General features: G+C 36.5%; 1 protein-coding gene across 1 annotated transcript in view; it reads right to left on the bottom strand.

The window, feature by feature from the left end:
- Nucleotides 1–502: 502 nt before the first annotated feature.
- The window catches only part of LOC113094294 (ankyrin-1-like), a 40656-nt gene continuing 15496 nt past the window's right edge, over nt 503–25662 (bottom strand). Inside the window, 26 exon segments of the mRNA XM_026260012.1 lie at nt 503–641; nt 5362–5493; nt 6523–6597; nt 6742–6826; nt 6920–7039; nt 7697–7825; nt 8397–8625; nt 8763–8859; nt 10323–10527; nt 13388–13599; nt 14901–15059; nt 15062–15360; nt 15483–15598; nt 18071–18149; nt 18405–18501; nt 19814–19834; nt 19944–20016; nt 20124–20216; nt 20309–20407; nt 20534–20632; nt 20741–20839; nt 21551–21748; nt 21870–21968; nt 24226–24324; nt 24423–24620; nt 25513–25611. Of these exon segments, the coding sequence (XP_026115797.1) occupies nt 517–641; nt 5362–5493; nt 6523–6597; nt 6742–6826; nt 6920–7039; nt 7697–7825; nt 8397–8625; nt 8763–8859; nt 10323–10527; nt 13388–13599; nt 14901–15059; nt 15062–15360; nt 15483–15598; nt 18071–18149; nt 18405–18501; nt 19814–19834; nt 19944–20016; nt 20124–20216; nt 20309–20407; nt 20534–20632; nt 20741–20839; nt 21551–21748; nt 21870–21968; nt 24226–24324; nt 24423–24620; nt 25513–25611 (3336 nt within the window). The 3' untranslated portion in view covers nt 503–516.

Genomic DNA, 25662 nt, shown 5'->3' with positions numbered 1-25662 from the left:
CAGCCTTCATGGTTTGTCTGATGCTAAATGTTCATTTAGACTTTAAGAATGTCTCCTTAATCTCAAAGATTTCCCAATTTCAGTGGGAATAGAGGATCTTTGAGGAATTTTAAAACATTTCCCTGAAAATTAGTCAAAACATTACGACAGACTACATAGAATAGCGACATAACATAGCTCTGGAGGGGTGTCTTCAGTTCTGGTCCTGGTGACAGTAGAATTGGAAGAGGAAATGTTAGGTTCATGGCCAAAATATAGGTGGACAAGGGTTTGAGCAGAAAAAACTGGAGCAGATTATTAGCTGGATGAGAGGAAAAGCCAGCTCTTGGAAAAAAAGATTATAAAGAACAAGTGTGGAAAGTTTCACAAAGCAGTGTCTCTCACTTACCATTTGTGATGCCAGGAGATAGATGGTCTCTCTCATGATGCCTAGACCTGGAAGCATCTTGTTCCCAGCCTGCCTGCTGACCTGTTGGTGGTCCCTGGCCCTCCAACATGTTCACAATGTCCACTCGGTCAATGCTCTTGAGGGCCACGTACAGGCTGTCCACTACAGTGGTGAGAGACACACAGATGGTGGAGAAATGGAGAAGGGGAAGACAGGGTAGTTGGACATAAAGGATGAGGACAGAGACACACCACTGACAAAACCAAAGGATTTCAAGACACTATTAGGAAAGACATCCAAATAACAATAATTTCCAAACGACATTAGGGTTAAGTGTACAAATCTTTATTTACTCTTGAAATTCATATTTAGTAGATACTGTGCAAAAATCTGTCTCAGTCACGTGAACTTTTCTTTACAGCCACCATATTTACCACCATCATGTGGAAAGCAATGGCAGAGAATAAAAAAAAAATCCCACAAGCTGTATCAAGACATAGGGCCCTATTTTCAGGATCTAAATGCAAAGTGTAGGGCGCAGGTGCACTCAGTGCATGTCCAAATCCACTTTTGCTATTTTAACGATGGAAAAAATGGTTTGTCTAAACTGGTTCCATTCGCTTCAAGAGCCAGTTGCGCTCATGCCATGACGGATTTGCTATTTACACAGTGGAATTTGGCAAGCGCATAAACAGAACGCATCTCCGAGATAAAACAGAGCTGTTTGTGTGCGAGCAAATGGCCTAAGTAGGCATATATATATATATATATATATATATATATATATATATATATATATATATATATACACAACAAAAAGCTTACAAAAAAAAAAAAAATCTTACACATTGCAATCCTTTTATTTGGAATATTTGGCATGTTTGTGTGCTGCTGTGTGTCCCTGTGTTTAATAAGCAGCGTGTACGCTCCTTAAATAACAAAGAAAAAACATTGCGCAAGACTTTAGACCAGACTGAGTTGGTCTATGGCGCAGTCTATTTTCAGCTCCTTAAAATAGCAATGTGCCAGCAATTCGCCTGAACACACCTCCTTTTTAGACCAGCACAAAATTGAGCGCAAATTCATTTGCTAATTAAACGGCATGGCGCTGGATGGGAAAATGCGAACAGTGCTGGGCTAAAACTAGCAAACACACTTGAGCTGCGCCTTATGTCGCATTGCGCGGTGTGTATTATAGGGCCCATAAAGTCAATGCTATATACAGTAGGAGAGTACAAAGTCATTTGACCAGTGAGTTTTTTCTAATTTTCACCTAACAACACTGGGAGCCCCACACCAGTGTTGGGTATAGTTACTTTGGAAAGTAGTTAGTTAGGTTACAACGTTACCATCAATTAAAAGTAATCAGTTATGATACAGCGTTACCTATTCATAAAAGTAACGCGTTAGAGTACTCATGCGTTACCAAAAATTAAAAGAAGTTCGCAGCGGCTCACACATGACAGACACAGCCCCCGGCCCCTTTAAATGCACCCAAAAGTCGTGACTCCCGACAATGAATAACGTCAGTCATCCGACTAAATTAACACTGGATAACAATAACAGGAAAGACAGTCAGCAATAGGCTATTCCACATGGCGTTTTATTTATTTATTATCACAGAACATATTATTAATCAAAATTCGCACCTACCCAGCCCGGGTAGCCTAGGCTACTGTATATTATGAGCACCACAAGATAACTCCTGATTTTTCTTTAGCTTTAAATAATGCAGTTATCAAAGTACAAGTATGCTTACTTGTAAACACAACCTTAAACAGGCTTGCAGATTTAAATCCATTTAGAAATGATGAACAACCAGCCAGCCAACGATCTAACAGAAATTAACAGCTGCCTGTCAAACAAAAATGATAACAAACCGACCGAATTAAACCCTTCACTGCCACACAGGCAAATGACAAATCGCTTAATAGCCGAACTAATTATTATTAAAGTGTCACTCACAGAGTGTGCATTTTACCGTTATGTTCTTTTCTTTTTCGTTGACAAATTGAAAATAATGTGCGTACTTCCATAAACCAAACGTTGTCCTCTCTGCAATCTTGCCGGGAGTTCGAAAAAAAAAAGCCACACACACACAGGGTCAGGCGCAGGGCACAGACGTATCACAGCCATTGACTTTACGATCACAGAGCTTCGGCTCCGCTGATACATCCGCAGGTGGCACAGTAGACCTAGGCCTACTGTCTGACAAAAAGCAGGCTGCAGTCGGGATTTTCCTTTCCTTAAAATAACGGATTACTTTTTTAAAAAAATAACGAAGTTACTGATTACTTCCGCACGAAACTAACGCGTTAAGTTACACATTTCAGGAAAAAAGTAATTAGAGTACTCTAACGCGTTACTTTGTAACGCGTTACCCACAACACTGCCCCACACCTGTATGAAGTTAGTCAGCAGCCCATTTATCACTCTTAATTGTCTGTGTTTTTCTAGTTTCATTGAGAGTTGTTCTCTTTCAGGCAAGGTCTTTTTTTTTTTACAGTTTCAGCATTTTGCAAACCATGTAACCCCTCCAAGCTAAACATTCAAAGCTAGGATGTGCACCAGCGTGGCAGTGATCAGTGTTCTTGCTTTGGGAAGTTTTACTTTAACTTGTGAGGCTGATGGAATAGGGCCTAATATTAACCCCAAGAACTTTGGAAGTGGGAAGTAAGGGCAAGCTATCACTGGCTTCACTCCTCTTCATACACTGTAGGGAATGCCGATTGGGGGCTGTCTATACCCATAAAGTGGGGCTGAGGTGCGGAAGAATGGTGAGATGACTAGAAGTGTGCAACAGGCAGACTGTTGCCTGGATTTACCTGGTAGGTGCCTAGTGATAAGATAAGCTTTAAAGGAAAACGTTTACCCAAAAATGAAAATTTTGTCATTAATTACTCACTCAGGTTGTTCCAAACCCAAAGACCTTCATTCATCTTCAGAAAACAAATAAATATATTTTCAATGAAATCTGGGAGCTTTCTGACCCTCCATAGACAGGAACTACCACGTTCAATGTAAAGAAAGGTAGTAAGGACATCGTTAAAATAGTCCATGTGACATCAGTGGTTCAACCTTAATTTTATGAAGCTTTGAGAATACTTTTTTGTGCACAAATGAAAACAAAAATAATGACTTTATTCAACAATTTATCTTCTGTGTCAGTCTTCGATGCACATTTACAAGAATACCACAATGCATGGTACGCAGGTCCAAGTATATGTTTTTTACACATTTGCTAACGTACGTGCACAGTTGTACACATAGCCTTTCAAAGTACACAAATGTAAGTGGTCCACATATGTGCTTTCCAGCATCTGCTCTATTTTTCTCCAGAAGTTATGACCTATCAAAATGTCTTTGTACTCTTTTAATATTAAATTGCCGCCCTCTCATAACCCTCTCACACAAGCACTTGTCAATGTAGGTATCCGTCTTTGTTGCAGTCTTCCTCATGGAAGAGTAAGCTGTGCATTTAATTTAGCTGACTGGGACTAGTCCTCTACAGCTGTCATTCGACTGGGGCAGTTAGGAGACTCATTGCACCACTTCTACACCACAAGCAATAGCAGTCTGGGTACATTGAATGATTCCAAAACTTGTTTTTGGATCCCTTCAACATTGCACATTTTGAATGTGTCATTTGTATAACACACTCACTTCAGGTCTTGGAGTGTCTTCTAATGAGCTCTACACAAGTACACAAATATCACAACTTTCTGGTAACTGAATGATTTCTTCAGTGCTTCCTCATTGTTTTATAAAAATGTTCCTGCAATCAAGAGCTTGAAGAGTGAGTCTTGAAGAGCAAAATTCTGAATAAGAATTGGGATGCTGGTCAACTTTATATGGATATAGGCAATTCTCACTGCCTAAAGACATGCTTAAAGATCCTCAAGTACAGTCGTACAAAAACACAATACCCACAGACTGTCTGTATTGAAATTATTTGACTGACAGAACACTGACAATTACTGTCATGCTCTGATCTGAGCCTGGTTCCTCCTCAGGAAAACACACATATCACAAAAGCAGATCGTTCTTCATGGTGATTCTGTAACCAAGCATTTGTTGGTGGGATATCCTACCCAAATTATTAATAAAATCATTTTAGATTGAAATAAAACATTTTTCATTTCCTCAGCCTGAATCGAATAGTAACTGTTTCTCATGGGTACATAAGCATTTTCCAGAATTACAGGGGTTAGTCTGTTATTTTATTGCCGTCCGAATCTAGAATGCAGATATTTTTCTTCCACAACATTTTATTTACAGTGGACAATAATGTGACTGACCACATGAGCAGCATGTTCCCGTGTTCACTGGATCACAGACTTCGTTCTTCTGCTGTGTATAAATCGCCCTTCCAAAACCATGAGTTTTATTACAGACGTCCACATGAGAAACAATTACCGTCCAAATGGGGCTATTGACATCAGACCTAATCACTGATATTTTAGCAAAAACAATCAATCAATGTGACATTATTATCTTAATGGAGTCACCAAGTGTGGTGCAGCCATAAAGTAACATGAACCCCTCTTAATTCAACAACAGTTATTTCTACCTCTGATTTGAAAAGGGTTCAGATATGGGGGCATGGAAAGCGTTGGTAAGATGAGAAGGTAGAGCGTGGTTAGAGAGAGGAGACTGCATGATAAGAGGAAGGGGCCTAAAGCACAGCAAGACTGCTAATCTGCTTAAGTTTTATAAACAGAAACAAAACTTTAGCTACCTTTGTTGAATCCCATAGAGCTGCACATTTAATGCTGATGCTGATACTTATAGCAACAAATATGGCAGCATGTTCATATAGTTACGTCACATGAGACAGATGAATAAATTTAAAATGTATGCATTTAGCAGACGCTTTTCTCCAAAGCGAATTAGAAGTAATAATAAGGTTCCATTTGCTCAGAAATAATCTAGGTATTCTTAGGATCATTGTGAATGGACACTATGTCACTTACTTTTGGCTTTCTTCCCCTCTCGAGTGGTCCACAGGTTGAGCAATGTTGAGCTCTGCTCTAAAAGGGAGTTGGGATTCTCCACACGGATCTTATTTATTTCATCTACATTAAACTGCAGTTCACGTCCCAGCTCTGCACAGGAATTAGATATGATACATTATGCCCCGGAAAGAATTAATATGTTCCTTCACTATTAAATTACTAATTTTAGACTAAATTATAATTTGCTTAAGTATGAGGGCTATATTTGTGCCACTCAATAAAAGGTTATTATAATAACAAATTGACAAATCAATAATCAATCAAATACGAATTATATAAATTGGTGAATACACAGATGCATAAAACAAAAAGTAAATGATTCAACAATCAAACTATGGATCAGCAATCCAATCCAGCAATCAAAATAAAAACAAGTAGACAAAGCGAACATTTTGAAAGCAGCGCGCATTTATTTTATTTTTTCCTCATAGATTCATGTTGTAGTGCTGTATTTATGCTCCACTTTTCTTGAATATGCAAGTTTAAAATATGTTCAAATTTGCATATGCAAATTAAGTGAAGGCAGGAGCGGGTTTATTGACAAAAACTGCAGGCAATGAAATTGCAGTGAAATAAGAAAAAGGTGCATTTATTTGCATTTATGATATAGAAGTATATGACATGATTTGACATGCCTCCTTCTAATTCTCTCATCATTGCAACATTTTGTATTTAGAATATATTTAGTTAATACACAGAATGTTAAATCTTCTTTAAATGTTAATTTATGTAACTACTCTGCAAAAGGATTGCAATAGATTTACTAATTTAATCAATGTATTGATATATCCATTAATTCATCACTTGGTTATTACGTTGCATGAATGGGCCTCCATATGAAGTCCCTAGTATGATAAAAGATAATAATATTTTTGTAAAGCCAAAAAAAAAAAAAAAAAGTCAATGGTAGTCCGTATTTAATCTCATCTGCACATGCTAGACATTGTGAAATGTTCTTGAGCTTTGGTAAATTTTGACCTTAAAGTAAATGACTTGTCAAAACATTTTGTATTCTATATATAGCAGAGAAATAACATTCAGATATGCCTTGACAAGACATGACCAGATAAGCATTCTGCTTGTTAAGCAAAAGAAGTGCATTCAAAACCTCACACTCACCAGCCCAGCTCAGGCCTAGCTGTTCAGCTATTAAAGCCATCTTTAACTCCATCCTTTCCATGGCGCTCAGTGATGCTGCAGAAACCAGACCATCATTGGCTCAAGAGTTCAGCAATCTGATGCTGCAGCTCACATCTTATTTAAAGCAGGGTCAGGCAAAGGTTGTATGAGATTTGGGGGCTTAACATGCAGGAGATGTCAGTGTGGGAGCAATCTTACCCATGGCTGGTTCATTTAGAGCACTGTATCTTTCCCTCAGAGCTAAAGGAGTCAGAGTTCTCCTTCGCTCATCACTTCCTATAATCTGTTATAAAGAAATAAACACTGTTAGAGCAGCTGTAGATTTAAGTCTATATGTGAGCATCTTTTTGTGTAGGAAATGTAAATGCCATGTTACCTTAATGCAAGGCGGCATGGTTACGTTGAGGTTGCACAAAACATGTTGACTATCTTCATATTTGGTTGATTTGCGTAAGAAAGACAACAAACCAGAGGGCTCTTTACTGCTGTCCCTCACCTGGGGAAAGGAGAAAGAGGGTGATATATATATCAAGGCCATTGAAAAAAAAAATTATATATAAAAAAAAAAAAATTATATACAGGTGCTGGCCATATAATTAGAATATCATCAAAAAGTTGATTTATTTCACTTATTCCATTCAAAAAGTGAAACTTGTATATTATATTCATCCATTACACACAGACTGATATATTTCAAATGTTTATTTCTTTTAAATGGATGATTTGAACTGACAACTAAGGAAAATCCCAAATTTCAAGTATCAAAATTCAGTATCTCAGAAAATTTTAATAGAACTTACGACCAATACAAAGAAAGGATTTTTAGAAATCTTGGCCAATTAAAACGTCTTGATGAATTTGTTCCTTACAAACACGCAGCTTTTAATCTTTTTACTAAAAGTTAAAATATGGACTGGAGACATGTGGATTACTTGTGGATTATTGTAATGTTTTTATCAGCTGTTTGGACTCTAATTCTTACGGCACCCATTCACTGCATAGGATCCAATGGTGAGCAAGTGATGTAATACTACATTTCTCCAAATCTGTTCTAATGAAACAAACTCATCTAGATTCTAGTTCACTATCGGTGAAATAATATATTTTAGAGGAAATAAGGTAAAGGTACTGTAACTGGCCGTGAAGACTTTACCTTGACAGACACAGGCAGTCTGTTGTCCCTGAAGGCTTGGAAGCTGAAGCAGCGGGGCTGCTGTGCTGCCTTCCTTATGGGAACCAAGTTTCCTGAACACTCCAAATACAGCGGCATTCCCTCCATCACCTACAGAACACACGGAACCAGAAGATGCAGCTTAAATGAAACATTTGATAATATCTAGCAAAGTCAGTGTGAAACATCATTAACAACACATTTGCTTCTGTAATGTTCTGTAATTTTTATATTTAAGAATATTCAAAGAGATAAAAAAAAAACTTTTAGCTTGAATTTGACTGAATCCAGAAGGTGCAAGTTTGCGTATGGTTATGGAGAGCTATTTTTTTTTTTTAAAGAATTCACAATTTCTGGAAATAAATTGCTTCTGCATCCAAATTGAGTGAGTTACTATGATTATATGATGAATTATTATTGTTAGTACTTTAGTGTGGAGTAAACAAATCGCGTACAGAAAGACCAAGAATGTGAGTTGAAGTTAATAGAGTCCATTTTTATTTCACACTGACATCAATTAAAATAGATTTCCCTGTTCTTTCAGATGCTGTTTTAGGTTTAATGTAAAAGATACTTTACTGTATAAATAACAGCAGTTGCTATAAACACATGGATGAAGAAACAATAAATGCATTATTTTGTATCGTCTATATGAAGTCTGTAACACACTATATCATATGACCTCGATGTCTCTACTGCGAGCCACTTCAGTAAAGTTCTCGTGCTGCTCCAGGGTTTTGTCCATTTTGTCGTCAGTCATGCAGTAACAGCGGAGTCGACCGTCTCGTGCTTCATTCATCTTTGCAAAAACTACAAACTTGGCCATGTACGGGACGGCTGACAGCTCACGGTACAGAAGGTTGGCAAAGGACACGGCCTCTGCAGTCCGAGGACAGTCTGCCAGCCAGAAACTGTGGGAGAGCAAAACAGATCTGAGTCACATTTTTAATATGACCAAGGTTGAATAATAACATACTGCTGTGAAGAAGACACACATCGAGAACTTCTGAAATAACCTAACACGTGATGTACAGGTTATGATACTTACCGGGCAGAGACATTGGTGGTGAAACTGGCACAGCCATTGGCATAAATAAGTTTGGTGGTGCCAGTTATATCTTCCCACTGAGCTGGAGCAGTGCCACCTATGAAATGTAGAGAAATGCAATAGATTTTCAGTGTCTTTATTTTAAAGGTTTTTAAAAAAGAACCTTGCTCAGGAGTATTTGATCATTCTGGGTAAATTATGATAAATTTATATTTTTTAACCTTGTGAAAACCTAATGCTTACATTGATCACTCTTGCACAATTACTGAGCAGTGTAATTTCTTTAATAATGGAATTTCTTCCGAATGGACGGAATAGCAAAAACATTTTTTTTTCTTTGCTCAACATTTTCTAAGGAAGTCTCTTTTATTTCTTCATCTTGAAAACAAATATTTTAAAGCACCACATCCTCATTATTTAGTCTATGAACAGCTTTCTTAGTTGTATGTGCACATTATACTGGTATAAGAAATATATTAACATTAAAGCAAATCATTTCACCAATTTGAACTTGTTCCTAATTCCTATATATTTGTAATTATGATATAAACTAATTTTCCCAATCAGTATTTTTGTCTTGTTTGTCAGTAAAAATATTTAAATATCCTAAAATGAGATTTCCAGAAGGAAAATTCTTATTGACATACAATATTATTACTATTCATATAGAATTGTAGAATTTGTTACTATATATTATTAGTTATAGCATTATAGTATTTATTAATGTCAAATTTATTTTGTTAAATATATTTTTTAGATTTCAATTGATTTTAAGTTTTAGCATTTTTGTCATTTTTATTCCTTATTGTTTTTAATATGTATATTTAGATTTATTTGTATTGTAGTTTGAGTACTTGTTGAGTATTGTATTGAATTTTAGTACTAAAAATGTTATTTCATTCATTTTCTAATTTTCATTTTCTTTTAGAGTTGTGTTTTTTTTCATGTAGCATTTACATTTTCTTTTATTTATCTTTTCCATGGACAAAAACTGTTTCCTAAATGTTTTAGTTAAAGCTGCGGTAGGTAACTTTTGACGCTCTAGCGGTTAATAAACAGAACTGCTTGCGTCTTGCGGAAGAACATCGTAGCCGGAACTACTTCTCTCTGTTTATGTCTATGAAGAATCACAAAGGTACTGGGTTACTCCGCCGCGGTACCCCCGAAACAATCTAAAATAGTCCGAATATAAACACTTATTATAGGTGTACCCTAGTGATTCAGGACAAGCCAAAAACACGGTTTGGAAAATTGATTCATGGTGTACTCGCTTATTATATACCTTTTGTATACTTTGAACACAAAAATAAGTTACGGACCACAGCTCTGATTGGTTGTTTCTTACCGCTCCCTGAATGCTAGAGCATCAAAAGTTACCGACTGCATCTTTAAGAATAACACAATTGCATAAATCAGAAAAAAAAACGAAGAAAGATTTTCTATTTTCTAATAGGGCAAGAAAAATAAACTTAAAACACATTAACGTAAAGAAAAACTGCTTAAAGGATGATTCGATATTTTTACAATAATTTTTTTTTTCCCAATGTAATTTTTTTTTACCGATGACACTGCAGAGCAGGCGGAGGCTGGTGGTGTCGCCCTCGCCAGCGTCCCTCGGACTTTCCCTCCAGGAAGGAGGCAGTGGAATCCTCAGGCCGATGGGACGGTGAAACTTACGCCGACGAGGCTCTACAGTCACGACAGGACTGAATGTGGCTTGGTTCCCTAGAAGCTTGGCCACCAGCTCATCAGGGACTGGCTGTGCCTGAGTGCCGAGGATGGAGGAGGAGAAGAGACCACGACAGAGTGGTAGAGCACAAAGTAAAAGATAGGGGTGGGGAAGAGCAAAGGTGAAAGAGAAGAACATGGAATGAAAGTCAGAAGAAATAGATTTGACAGCGTGAACAATGCATTCATATTTACATATGAATGAATGAGAGGGAGATTCAGTGTGGAAATGTGTACCAAACAAATTTTCATGAGAGAAATCAGGGAAAAGAAGAGACAGAAAAGATCTCAATATATTTCTGGTTTCTTATTATTAGTGAACAAACTCCATCGCACACCTGTAAGTGATAGGTGCGTAGAAAATAAAGACCAGGTGGGTCATTGCAAATTAAAATTTTAATCACACCAACGTTTCGGTCACACGACCTTCATCAAGGTCGTGTGACCGAAACGTTGGTGTAATTAAAATTTTAATTTGCAAGTTAAGATAGTGTGCGGGAGTTCCTTATATGTTGGTTTCTTATTATTGCAATTACTGCACAATGCAATTCAAGACACCAAATTTAACTTGTCAGTCAGTCTTATTTATTAACTGAAAATAGAGTTACAAACATTATTGAGTCAAAGCTGGTGCAAAATTAATTTACTTGCAGTACAAGACACAGACACAACAAGTTGACCCTGTATTTTTGTAAAGCTTTTGAAGATCTTTGAGTGTGCAGTTCATTATAATAAATGTGTTATTTATTTATGCTCACCCTCAGGCCATCCAGTATATTATAGATGCATTTTTTCATAAGAGGAACAGTAAAGAAGATTTTTGGATCAAACTGTGGTCCTTAGGGATTCATAAAATGTAATTTAGTGTCTGCCGTCAATAAAAGCATATACAGGCAACACAAAATGAATACCCATGGCTCCTGATGATATATTGAGGTCTAATGGAGTGAAATGATTAATCCGTACAAGAAACTGAACATTATTACCTGTAAACCGGAGCGAACAGTTTGCGGCTTGAAAAGCACAGATCTATGTTACTCAATAAAACTCACTTTTGGACGCCCCAGAGTCACTCCGACTCGAAATTAGCTGAAATACTAGTGAATCTGATCGCATAATGAATTAACTCATTTAGTGCTCCACTTCCTCCAACAGTTACTGAATGAGAGAACAGTTAGCCTCGGGCCGTAGAACAATCAGCCTGTGGTATGCACATGTGTGAACCAAGCACTCCAATGAAGGGGCAAAATGTAAGTTTTTATAGTTTCACTTTATGTAAAATGAGGGTTCACTGAAAATAATAGAATTTCCTCATTTGCCCGAGGTTATGGATTACAGGCAATAATGTTGTAAATAATGTTCTGTTTCTTACAAAGACGTTTACAAAAACGTTTTGCTTAATAAGACCTCAATATTTTGCCAGAAGCCACAAGCCACATTAATTCTGTGTTCTCTGATATGCTTTTATATTCTTAAATATGGGTAGCTGCAGGCTAACATTTATTGAATCACTAATCACCATGGCAAAAATATTTTTTTAAGACAAAAAGTCACTTACATCTTGAATGGCCTGAAGGTGAAAAAATTAACAGCAAATTGTCATTTTGGGGAGAACTATTCCTTTAAGAACATATTTATTTCACACTGTCGGATCAGGAGAGGAGGAATTGAGCAACATTAGACAGAAAGTCTTTCTCATAGAGCTTGGTATATAGTGTGTCATGGTCCAACATTTAAAGTTCTGTTAAGAACAGTGGTCAGTGCCAGTCAGTGTCATTGAACCGACCTGAGAAATCTTCCAAGAATATGAGAAACATCTCAAAGAAAACTGAAAAATACTTCTGCACATTATTGCGGCAAAATATATGAACTGTTAAGGTCAATTAAATTTTTTGCCACCTCAAAATAACTGACTTCCTGACATCCAGCGTTTTAAACAACACAAAAATTATAAATGAACTGGTTAGAATTCAGCACAAGGGGAGTTTTCAATTATTAGGTCAATTATCAAAAAGAAGAAACAACAAAAATGAATAAAAAAAAGAATAATAATAATGTAACAAATGACACAGATTATTAAACAAATGATGGGTTAAAAACAAGAAAAAAAATCAGCTTTGGTATGGGTTGTTACACTTGCAGGCCAAAGAAAACAGAAATAAACACATTCATGAGTTCTGCATGATCATTTCATTCTAAGTTCTAAGTTTTGACATTTAAAATATAAAACTGCATTTAAATTAAAAAAATATATTTTTGCATAGCTAATAACGTTAAAAAAATCGAATAAAAATTTAGTACAGTAATTCAGTAAGACAATTTGTCTTATGAAAGTTTGCGTTTATAAGGTGCTTCAGATATTTGTAATTGATGGAAAATGTTTTCTCAATTTTAATGAGCTTCAACCTCCATGTCTTTTAATCCTCCTCAACTTACAATTTCTTCAATCAAAACCTGCAAATCTTTTATCAATTCTCAACTTTTGCTGCTTTTATGCACTACCTTTTACTGCACTGTAAACGTGTCTGAATATGTTCATCTGTATAAATAAGCTATGTTTAATTTAAGCAGGAAGTAGAGCGATAGCATGCCATCACATACTATACCATATCTCATCATTCATTTTTACCATCAAACTCAATCATAAAGATCTAAAAAACTTACAAAATTACATTCATTCACATACATTCCAAAGAAACAAGGTTAAATTAGCTGAGCCCATATTTCATTTTGAGAGATGAAAGATGAGATGTTTTGTCACGTTTGATGTGTCTCATGACCAGACAGGAAAACAACAACAAAAACTAAAAGCTGTCAGATACATTATGATAATATGCAGGAGATAAGCTTCCTCCATTTTCCATCACATCTTCCTCCTCATCATCTTCCCATCTCACCTGGAGTCCGAGACGGACACGCTTGGTGACAGCTGTCTCAGGAAAACTGGCCTGGACCATGGGCACCAGCTTACTGGTGAGATAACCCCCTTCTGGGCCAATCAGATCATTCTCCTGCTGGATACGGGACACCACGGCAAAGTAGAGCGGGAAGTCAGTCGAGATGATGCGCCTGATTCTTTTCTTCCCAAGTTCCTCCTGACTCTCAAGGTCTTAATAGAGAAAGACAATATGAGACAAAATCATCACAATTCACTGAAAGTACATGATATGCACTGTACATTTGTGACCCTGGACCATAAAACCAGTCATAAGGGGATATTTTTCTAAATTGAGACTTTTACATCATCTGAAAGCAGAATAAATAAGCTTTCCATTGAATCATGGTTTATTAGGACAGGACAATATTTGGCTGATATACAACTATTGCAACATATCTGGAATCTGATAATGTGAAAAAATTCTAAATATTGAAAAAAGAAATCGCCTTTAAAGCTGCTCAAATGAAGTCCTTAGCAATGCATATTACTTATCAAAAATTAAGTTTTGATATATTTATGGTAGGAAATGTACAAAATATCTTCATGGAACATGATCTTTACTTAATATCCTAATGATTTCTTGCATAAAAGAAAAATCAATAATTTTGAAGCATACAATGTATTTTTGGCTATTAATACAAATATACCTGTGCAACTTAAGACTGGTTTTGTGGTTCAGGGTCACATTTATGCATTCATTTTAAAGCCTGTAAAGGAATAGTTGACAAAAATTTTTTTAATTAGTTGTAAATGTACTCCTACTCTCAGGCCATCCAAGATATAGTTTGTTTCTTCATGGAAAGAAGACATGTAGCATTACATCATTTGCTCACCAATGAATCTTCTGAAGTGAATGGGTGCCATCAGAATGAGTCCAAACAGCTGATAAAAACATCACAATTATCCATGAGTAATCTGCACCACTGTGGTCGATAAATTATTATCTTGTGAGGAGAAAAGCTGCATGCTTACAAGAAACAAATCCATTGTTAAGATGAGATGACTTTTTCACTAGAGGAACCAATACTATGGATAGAGGATTCATATTTTTTTTTTGCCAGAAGTAATGGTCTGAAGTAAAAAATAATGTCTTAATGGATTTCTTATAAACAAGCAGTGTTTAATTTTACTAGATGTTAATCAATGGACTGTAGTTTTTATCAGCAGTTTGGACTCTCATTCTGACGGCACCCATTCACTGCAGTGAATCCATTGATGAGTAAGCGATGAAATGCAAAATTTCTCCAAATCTGTTCTCATGAAGAACCAAACTCATGTACATTTTGGATGGCCTGAGGGTGAGTAAATTTTCAGCAAATTTACATTTTTGGGTTAACTATTGCTTATAGAGATCAAAATAAAACAAAATCTGCAACTGCTTAACAGCAAATATAACTGTATATATGGTAAACTGTCAATACAGTATAACCTAATTTATATCACTTCAAATTACAGCAAGAATGAGTACACACCTTCATCCATGCCATTGAGGATGGTCTCCAGGACCTCGTCACCATATCGATCACGATGCTCCTTCCAGACTGATCCGTCCTCACTCCTCAAGACGACTAGTTCATGATCCCCCCGACCAAGTGCGGCGAAATGGGGAATCTCTACAATCACAGGCCTTCAGGAGCAAAGGGAGTCGTGTTAGTTTGCAGTCTCAGTTTAATAGATCTTGTTTTATTACAAAACTGCTTTCCTCACCCTAAGAACTGCATGCCAGCTGGACCAAGAGAGATGATACGGCTGGCGAGACCCTCAGCCTCCACCAGAGGAGGTGGTGTGGCAAGCTTCTGCGGCTTCACCAGGCGACAGGTGATGCGTGTTGGAGCGGCACAGGTACGAGGAGGAATGATGACACGCAGGCCGTTATGTCTGCTGCCTCTCATTGAGCCGCCACGAGCATCTACCATGAAGCTCACCAGGAATCTGCAGAACCATAATGACAAAGACCATGCACAATCAATGAATTGATGATATTTCAATGTCATCTACTGTATCTGGTTCCTCAAAAATGTGCACAATATTTCAGGCAGAGGCATGAAACTAACCCGGTGTGGATGGGACTTGCTACTGGACTGACATTGTCTGACGTCTCTGTGGCTGGACTGCTGGGGATCAGTGAATCTTCATCATACTCCTTGGCCAAAGGAAGTGGAATGTGCTGCTGTACATGTGTAAAAATGTAAAAAAAAACAAAAAAAACATTTTAAATAGCTATTAAAAAGTGTTTTGGTGGACAGTAATGCCATTGTATCTAAACTCTTCTTTATGCAGTACAAACTATACTACCATGATAAAAGTAAAAACCAAAAAAAAAAAAAAAAAAAAAAAATTTATAAGCATGGTATTATATGGCAATCCAGTGTACTTCAAAGAACGTTATGATGTGGAGCCTCTTTTATTTTAGGTGGCTGTAACTACTATGTTTTTACATAGGAACATATTTACAGTACATACACTACCATTCAAAAGTTTGGGCTTCGTAAGGTTTGTAATCGTCTTTGAAATGCTTCTGCTCAAAAAGGCTGCATTTATTTGATCAAATAGACAGTAAATACAGTAATATTGTAAGACATTCAAATTTAAAATAAAAGTTTTCTACTGTAATACATTTTAAAATATTCCCGTGATTAAAGCTGGATTTTCTGCATCGCTGCTCTAGTTAACATTGTCACCTGATCTTTGAGAAATTATTCTAATATGATGATTTGCTGTTCAAAAACCATTTCTTCATATTATCAGTGTAAAAAACTGTTGTGCTGCTTTATATTTTTGTGGAAACCGTAATGCATTTTGCAGGATTCTTTGATGAATAGAAAGTTCAAAAGAACATTTATTTAAAATAGATATCTGTTGTAACATTATAAATCTCTTTACCGTCACATTTGATAAATTTAATTGAATTGATATATATATATATATATATATATATATATATACAGTATTGTTCAAAATAATAGCAGTACAATGTGACTAACCAGAATAATCAAGGTTTTTCGTATATTTTTTTATTGCTACGTGGCAAACAAGTTACAGTAGGTTCAGTAGATTCTCAGAAAACAAATGAGACCCAGCATTCATGATATGCACGCTCTTAAGGCTGTGCAATTGGGCAATTAGTTGAATTAGTTGAAAGGGGTGTGTTCAAAAAAATAGCAGTGTGGCATTCAATCACTGAGGTCATCAATTTTGTGAAGAAACAGGTGTGAATCAGGTGGCCCCTATTTAAGGATGAAGCCAACACTTGTTGAACATGCATTTGAAAGCTGAGGAAAATGGGTCGTTCAAGACATTGTTCAGAAGAACAGCGTACTTTGATTAAAAAGTTGATTAGAGAGGGGAAAACCTATAAAGAGGTGCAAAAAATGATAGGCTGTTCAGCTAAAATGATCTCCAATGCCTTAAAATGGAGAGCAAAACCAGAGAGACGTGGAAGAAAACGGAAGACAACCATCAAAATGGATAGAAGAATAACCAGAATGGCAAAGGCTCAGCCAATGATCACCTCCAGGATGATCAAAGACAGTCTGGAGTTACCTGTAAGTACTGTGACAGTTAGAAGACGTCTGTGTGAAGCTAATCTATTTTCAAGAATCCCCCGCAAAGTCCCTCTGTTAAAAAAAAGGCATGTGCACAAGAGGTTACAATTTGCCAAAGAACACATCAACTGGCCTAAAGAGAAATGGAGGAACATTTTGTGGACTGATGAGAGTAAAATTGTTCTTTTTGGGTCCAAGGGCCACAGGAAGTTTGTGAGACGACCCCCAAACTCTGAATTCAAGCCACAGTACACAGTGAAGACAGTGAAGCATGGAGGTGCAAGCATCATGATATGGGCATGTTTCTCCTACTATGGTGTTGGGCCTATTTATCGCATACCAGGGATCATGGATCAGTTTGCATATGTTAAAATACTTGAAGAGGTCATGTTGCCCTATGCTGAAGAGGACATGCCCTTGAAATGGTTGTTTCAACAAGACAATGACCCAAAACACACTAGTAAACGGGCAAAGTCTTGGTTCCAAACCAACAAAATTAATGTTATGGAGTGTCCAGCCCAATCTCCAGACCTTAATCCAATTGAGAACTTGTGGGGTGATATCAAAAATGCTGTTTCTGAAGCAAAACCAAGAAATGTGAATGAATTGTGGAATGTTGTTAAAGAATCATGGAGTGGAATAACAGCTGAGAGGTGCCACAAGTTGGTTGACTCCATGCCACACAGATGTCAAGCAGTTTAAAAAAAAACTGTGGTCATACAACTAAATATTAGTTTAGTGATTCACAGGATTGCTAAATCCCAGAAAAAAAAAATGTTTGTACAAAATAGTTTTGAGTTTGTACAGTCAAAGGTAGACACTGCTATTTTTTTGAACACACCCCTTTCAACTAATTGCCCAATTGCACAGCCTTAAGAGCGTGCATATCATGAATGCTGGGTCTCATTTGTTTTCTGAGAATCTACTGAACCTACTGGTAACTTGTTTGCCACGTAGCAATAAAAAATATACTAAAAACCTTGATTATTCTGGTTAGTCACATTGTACTGCTATTATTTTGAACAATACTGTATATATATATATATATATATATATATATATATATATATATATATATATATAATAAAAAAACTGACCTGCTCCAGTTCATGTTCTTTCAGCATGACTGTTTCAGGAGACACACAGGGGATCCTTGGAATAGCAGGAGAATGATTCCTAAGAAACACAAGTTAGAAATAAGTCTGACACAAAGGAATATGTAAATGACAGTTCCCCAGTCCCATTATTATTCATCACGGTGGCCTTTCCTCAGTTTGGGCTCTGATCTTTTCTATTCAATCTAGTTTGAAACATTCCTAGTAATTTCTTCCAGCAACATTATGAATTTGGCTCCCCTCTACTTTATACATGTGTCTCTTCTTGTTAAATCTGAACTATCTTCAACATCATTACTGCGACTCTCCCTCGTACTCTAGAACATTCTTGGGGGAGAGGAAATCCTCATCATGGTCCTTTAAGTCCTCCATCTTCAAATACCTGGCACCTTCGTTCCCCAGCAGCTCCTCGCCTGCCGCAACGAGGGGATGCGAAAAGAAAAGAGAAAAAATAAGATTTAGTTAAAAACATGCTGTCAACTGGAAATGAACACTGAATGAACACTGACTGGACAATATGAAGAGGATATAAATGGACTGAGAGCTGCTGAGTGAGTGTAATATGTTATGACAGTGACAAAGAAGTACCATGGTACTAACACTGTTCTTTTAATAATTTTCAGTAATCACTGTCACAATTACTTTTGTTTTGTCATTACATTGCATTTACAATTTTAATGAACAATGATTAACTTATAACCTAAAAGGACATTAAACAATAAATATTTCTTTGAACAAAGTGATGATGATTCCTTTCAACTAGTTGAAAAACCTGTAAATGAAACAAATACAGAAGTGAAAGGACAATTTGGTAGGCCTTTGATCGTCCAAAAGTTGTTTAGAAGTTAACGTGACATGATTACTGTTCAAAAGTCTTTTGTTACAATGTTGAAAAAGTAATTAGCATGTAATAACTAATTACTTTTTGCAATAACCTCCCCAACACTGACTGCATATGAGTAAGAATGAAGAAAAGGGCAAGATTTGTGATGGACATGCTGCAACAAAACATATAAAATCTTTAAAAACCTTTAAAATCCGTTGTTACACAAGGAGCTGAAATGCAGTACCATCCACAGTATAAAACCAGATTTTATATGACAAGTTGATTCTATATAAATACATATTTATTAAAAAAAAAAAAAAAACACTGATTTTGCAAAATTGAAATTCTGAAGAAACCTCAAATGCATGCATATGATGTGTTAATGTTATATTTATAAGTACGTATTCAATATTTCTGTCTTGTACATTTATTTCATAATCAAAATTGCACAAGATAACACTTTCAGAGACTATATCTCTAATTAAATTTGTTCTTAGGCAGTTTTGCTTCTCAAATAACTATATAAATATGTTACTGGACAAAAAGACAAAAACACTATACTGTTCCCCAATACTGACCATGAACCACCACTCATTTATACCACAGAGCATGATAACTGTTTTACGGAGAGAACTAAATTTGTGCTGCTTTCACCAAAAAAAAAGGAAAAGGAGATGTGGCAGGTTAGTGGGACAGTTAAGTGTTCTGGAACAGTTAGATACCTTCAGGAATGAAAGCAGGCTTATTAACATCAATACACACATGCTAATGACACATCCATTATCATTTTCAAAGTGCACCAGAGAATGAGAGTGTTTGTTGTGTGTGTGTGTGTGTGTGCTTGAAATGAAGTCACTGACAATGGTCACCGCACAAAGAAGAAAGAGGAAAATTCATACCTAACGAAAGCTGTGCAATTCCTAGAAAAACCAAAAGCAGGATGCTCCTTAAATGCCCATTAATTTAAATAAATTATTATGCTAACAACTCTCAAACCAAGCATGGCATTAAACCGATAGCTGTATTTACCTTCATCTTCAGACACATCCAAGATCTCATCAACTGTCTCGGGGAAACTCATGCGATGCTTTTCTGTGGTGCTCTTAAAGGAAAATCTTCATTACAACACATTACACAACTTTCTACATAGTCTTTTTTATTTTACAGTAGCCACTGTATGAGATTAATTTTGTGAAAGCTGCAACTCACCATAGTACCTGTGTCTTCAGTGACCAGTTTGAGCACATCAATGACTGAGATGTATCCAAGGCGCTTCGCGATGGCAAGAGCTGACGTGCCATTCTGCAAGAAACGGAAATGTTGTTGCGTGCATTTGTCAGCGTCTAACATATTTTAAAATGATGGTAATCAGTTAAAAGAGGTTGGGCTCTTACAGACGTAATTTCATTTGGTTCTGCACCATGTTGCAGGAGAAGCGTCACAATGTCCGTATGGCCTTGCTGAGCAGCCTGATGTAGCGGCGTATATCCCATCTATCAGTCCCAAAAAGAGGACAGACTCAAGGAAAAACGTATTCCATGGTATAGCAGACATCTACAGTCATTTGAAAATGATACAATTTACAATGCTGAACAAAGCAAAACCAATCTTTCATTTACCCTGGTCTTGCAGTTTACATTGGCCTGTTGCTGTAAGAGGAACTTAACCATCTTGACATTACCATAATGACAAGCCACATGAAGTGGAGTGTAACCCATCTGAAGAGAAATCAACCATGATTATTATCATCAATATTTATGTGCATCATTATGTACACTCTGTAGAAAATAACATTGTGTTTCATTGTAAGAGATGCAAGCTTTTACTCGTGTGGCAGCGTAGACAGACGCCCCATGTTTCACTAGTATTTCAGCAATGCCAACATGACCCTCCTGAGCCACGAGGTGAAGAGGAGTCAGTCCGCTCTGAGGAGAGACAAGAGACGTGTGTCAATATAATGCATTAACTACTTTAAGAAATTAATTTTAAAAATTAATTACTATATTAACAAATTAACATTAAATACCGTTATATGAAGATGTTATTCATTAATATTAACAAATGCATGAACTAATGTTAACAAATACAATTGTGTGTGTTACCATGATGTCAATGCAATATTTGCATACTGACGTGTGATGTTTTGCATGTATTTTTCAAATTAATTGCCATTTTCTTTTTTAAGCTATCTTAGAGAGGTGCAAATTTTACAATCTGACACAGAAGCGCAATTAATTAATTTTTAGATTTTTTTTTTTGACCTCTCCATCCGTCAAAAGCTAAGAGCAGTAAATTAAGCCATTTCATTTTTCATTTGCCTTTCATTTATCAGTAGGCAGTGCATGAATCACTAAATAAGGTACAAAAGTGGACATTGTCAGCTTTTGTTCCCTTTTCTCTAATAGTGTACCTTACTTTATACGTCAAGTTCTTTTATCTGCAGTGATCAAGAAAAAATGTGAATCTTTATGATTTGACTCCTTTAACTTTATCTTTTTTCTGCCATGAAAATACTCGCTTCGAGAAAATGTAAATTTGTTTTGTTTCTGCTCTTCTCATCAATGAAATTGCTTTTGGAAAGGGGGATAACTTTGGTTAAAAAAAGGATAAAAAAAATCGAAGTGCAGTAATCTTACCTTATTTCCCAGATTTACATTGGCCTGCTTTGAGATAAGCAGCAGCACCATATCTGGTTGGCCCTCTTGCGAGGCTAGGTGTAACGGTGTGACCCCTTGCAATGACTCAGCATTGGGAGAAGCTCCATGCTGCAGTAAACTGCTCGCTACCTCCACCTGGTTCTGTTTGGAAGCAATGTGGAGCGGAGTGTAGCCATTCTGTGGAAAAAAAAATGAGCTACAGGTTAATGCACTTTCTGGCTAGAAAAAATACCGCAAATAATGATTAAGACTGATAGTGTTTTCAGTGTGTGAAGCAGAGCGATAAATAGTATCATACCTGAGCAGCACTGTGTGGTGATCCGCCTTTGCTGAGAAAAAGATTGACCACATCGAGGTTGTTATGATGGACAGCCACGTGCAACGGTGTGAGTCCAACCTATAAAGATGGAGACGTCTTACTTCACTACCATCAATAGAATTAACTGAAAATGCAATAGATACAGTAAAAATGATAAAACAAACATTACAATTTATATTATATTTGTATTTTTACATTTTAGAATTATATTTTGTAATATTTAATATATACTAATATACTAATAATAATATAATATTTAATACATACCTGTTTCAACAAAAATTACATTAAAGGATATTTTAATATACCATACATGCTTGTTAGTACATTCATCAGTACACTTGACCTTTATTTCAAAGACAATGGAAGTAGTTACTAAATTGTATATAAATATGCCCTTAAGGGGTTTAAAAAGCCCTCGGCTGAACAAAAGGTCAGCTAACTGCATGTAACATAAATGTAAAATTTATTAAATGTTCTTTTTATTGCAATTAACATTCAATTAAGTGTCTACATTAATTTCACTCTTAAGTACATTATTTCCATATAACCGTATTTTCCGGACTATAAGTCACACTTTTTTTCATAGTTTGGCTGGTCCTGCGACTTATAGTCAGGTGCGACTTATTTATCAAAATTAATTTGACGAACCGAGAGAAATGAACTAAGAGAAAACATACCATCTACAGCCGCGAGAGGGCGCTCTATGCTGCCAGAGATGCTGCTCAATGCTCCTGTAGCCTACACTGAGCAGCATATAGCGCCCTCTCACGGCTGGAGACGGTAATGTTTTCTCTTGGTTCTTGGCTCTAAATAAATGCGACTTATATATGTATGGGTACCGAAACCCGGTATTAAACTGGCCCCGGGGCTAAATTATGAAAGACCGTAGAATCAGTAACATCTGACGGTATCGGTTCTGCTTTCGGTACTGGAGGGGAAAAAATTAGTGTACTATGTATTTTTGCTTAATAATGTTATCGTGCACATTTTATCTCACCAAACATTTCTAATGTGCAATCATATTAAGACGTTTGTCTGTGAGATCTGTGAGATCTGTCATGCGCTCCACGGAGGCTGTCTATCAGTCACACACACACAACAAGAACGAGCGCGGCGCGCGCACACAGTATGAAAAGTCACGCTTGATAATAAAGAGAATTAAGAATGTTATCGTGCACATTTTATCTTACCACATTTCTAATGTGCGATCATATTAAGATGTTTGTCTGTGAGATCTGCGAGATCTATCATGCGCTGTCTGTCAGTCACACACACACACAACAAGAACGAGCGCGGCGCACGCATAAGGGGCCGTTCACATATCACGCGCGCTCAAGTTCGTTATTTCAAATGTAGGCACGCGGTATGCGTGCTCACAATGGAAGCGATCCGGTGACAAGCTCGTTTTTTTTCCAGGCGCGTCTACAACACATCGAGTTAAAAACATCTTAACTTTTCAGAATGCCGCAAGCGCACCGCAGGTCATGTAACTTCCTCACCTTTTTCAGTAACAACATTGAAAGCTCAGCCAAGATGAAGGAACAGCTGATAGCTGTATGTGGATTTTTTAATTAATTTAGTAGCAGTGCTACTGCAAGCAGTTTTTAGTGCTGCAAATCCATTTATCCATTGCTGAAATTTTTAATACAAAGATTGACGATGGCGGAGACAGCAAAACGTTCCAAAGTGTGGTTATACTTCACTAGAGTTGATGCAGATAATGCTGGTTGTCATAAGTGCAACAAAATTTTTGCATGTAAGGGCGGAAACACAATCAATCTGTCAAAGCATCTTTCAAAAGTGCATTATGTGCAGACAGAGAAATGCAAAGTTTTCGACTGCCTGACACAACACAAAGTAACACAACACAAAGTACCGATAAGAATACCGTTAAAGTACCGGACCGTTAAGCAGTATCGGTAAGAGTAGTAATACCATTAAAACCTTAACGATACCCATCCCTAATCATGATGTATTTTTGACTGATGCGACTTATACTCAGGAGCGACTTATAGTCCGAAAAATACGGTAAGTACTCTTTTTAAAAGTATGCTAAAGCGTACTTTTTCACAAGGGTGGTGACATTTTAAAATGATTGGTTTCAAAATCAACCAACAGCCTCGTCAATGGACAGAGATAGAACTAATATTCTTAAGTCGCTAATATACGTGGTTATTATTGTAATTAGATTATAGTTGCCGACTTCATTTTAATTACTTGGTTGTGTGTGTTTACTCATAGGGTCAACCATTAATGCTAATAACGTCTCATCAAACAGAATAACATTCTATGAATACATATAAACACATGCATGCGTGCAGCTGATTCATACTTTTCCTGCAGCGTTTGGGTTGGCTCCTCTCTCTAAAAGCAGCACTGCTACATCCAACTTTCCATATTTGGCTGCTACATGAAGGGGGGTGAAGCCTTTCTGCATGGCACCAATCAAACAGCATTATGGTTTCAAGAGAGAGTTTCAACCATTTTAATACAATAAGCAGGTGATCTTGACTTTGGGTGGCACTGTACCTTGGTCATTCTGGTGAGCTGGGCGTTCATGTCCAGCAGGATGCTGGCGGTCTGTGTGTGTCCCTCACGAGAAGCGATGTGCAGTGGAGTGTGTCCTGCTGTTGTGGTGGAGTCGGGGTTTGCCTTGTGCTCCAGCAGTAGCTTCACCATCTCGTCGTGGCCCATGCGGGCGGCACAGTGTAGCGGCGTCTGGTCATCCTGATGGAAGTACAGCTTGATATCATGTTTTCAATAAGTGATGCATTTCAAACAAACACACTTTAAAAAAAAGATTAATAAAAAAAATTAAGAAAATGTTTATTGACATTGTTATAGTGTCCAATTTAAAGCAGGTAAAACCATCATAAATATTTTTTTCCTCATTGATATCATATTGTGTGGGTTAATCAAAAATATTTACTTTCCCAAAGACAAAAACATTTGTATAAACTTCAATTCATACAGAGTATGCTATATGGTCTTTATTTATTATAAAGAAATATGTTTAGATATATTTTCTGTAGTCATAAGCCACAATGTTACTTAATGTAAATCAATGCAATAGTTTGGGGCTTTTTACAAGTTAACTTCACAATAAACTACAGCGAAATTATATCTATAATATGAAAATAAAGAAGAAAACTCATAAAGCTCTTAATGTTTGTTGTGATGTCTTTTTGAATCATGCATCATATTTTCTGTTATGTAAGAAAAGGAGAAGAATATAACACAACAATTTCTACGTTCAGTAAAGTTATCCAGTGTTTGTTTTGCACATCAACACCATGGTGTCAACTGGAAATACTATTTAAACAAAATTGTTTATTTTATTTTGTTCTATGGGGAGAAATATTTGCTTTCAGACATTTGAACAATAACAGATTTAAAATGGAAACAATGATTTTCAAATAGACTAAAATTAAAATGTACTTTAATAAATGCCATGGTTATTTTGCTGTTTTCTGTGTACTATTGTATTAATTAAACAGCATTGTTTTCTCATTTTGCTTGGCTAAGCTTTAATTAAAGCCCATTTATACAGTAAAAACAAACCAACATTTCATTAAATGTTAAACTAAATTAAAAAAACTGAAATGAAAATGAAATGCACCTTGGCTTTGGCGTCCACTGGAGCTGCATTCTGCAACAGGAACTCAGCAACTTCACAGTGACCAGCTCGAGATGCCATGTGCAGAGGTGTTTCGACTTTCTACAAATACACATTAACATACAGATACGTGATCACATACAGTAAGATTAC

This window comes from Carassius auratus, unplaced genomic scaffold, assembly GCF_003368295.1.
Source record: "Carassius auratus strain Wakin unplaced genomic scaffold, ASM336829v1 scaf_tig00215316, whole genome shotgun sequence".
Lineage (NCBI taxonomy): Eukaryota > Metazoa > Chordata > Actinopteri > Cypriniformes > Cyprinidae > Carassius > Carassius auratus.
This window is presented reverse-complemented; position numbering and strand designations above follow the sequence as displayed.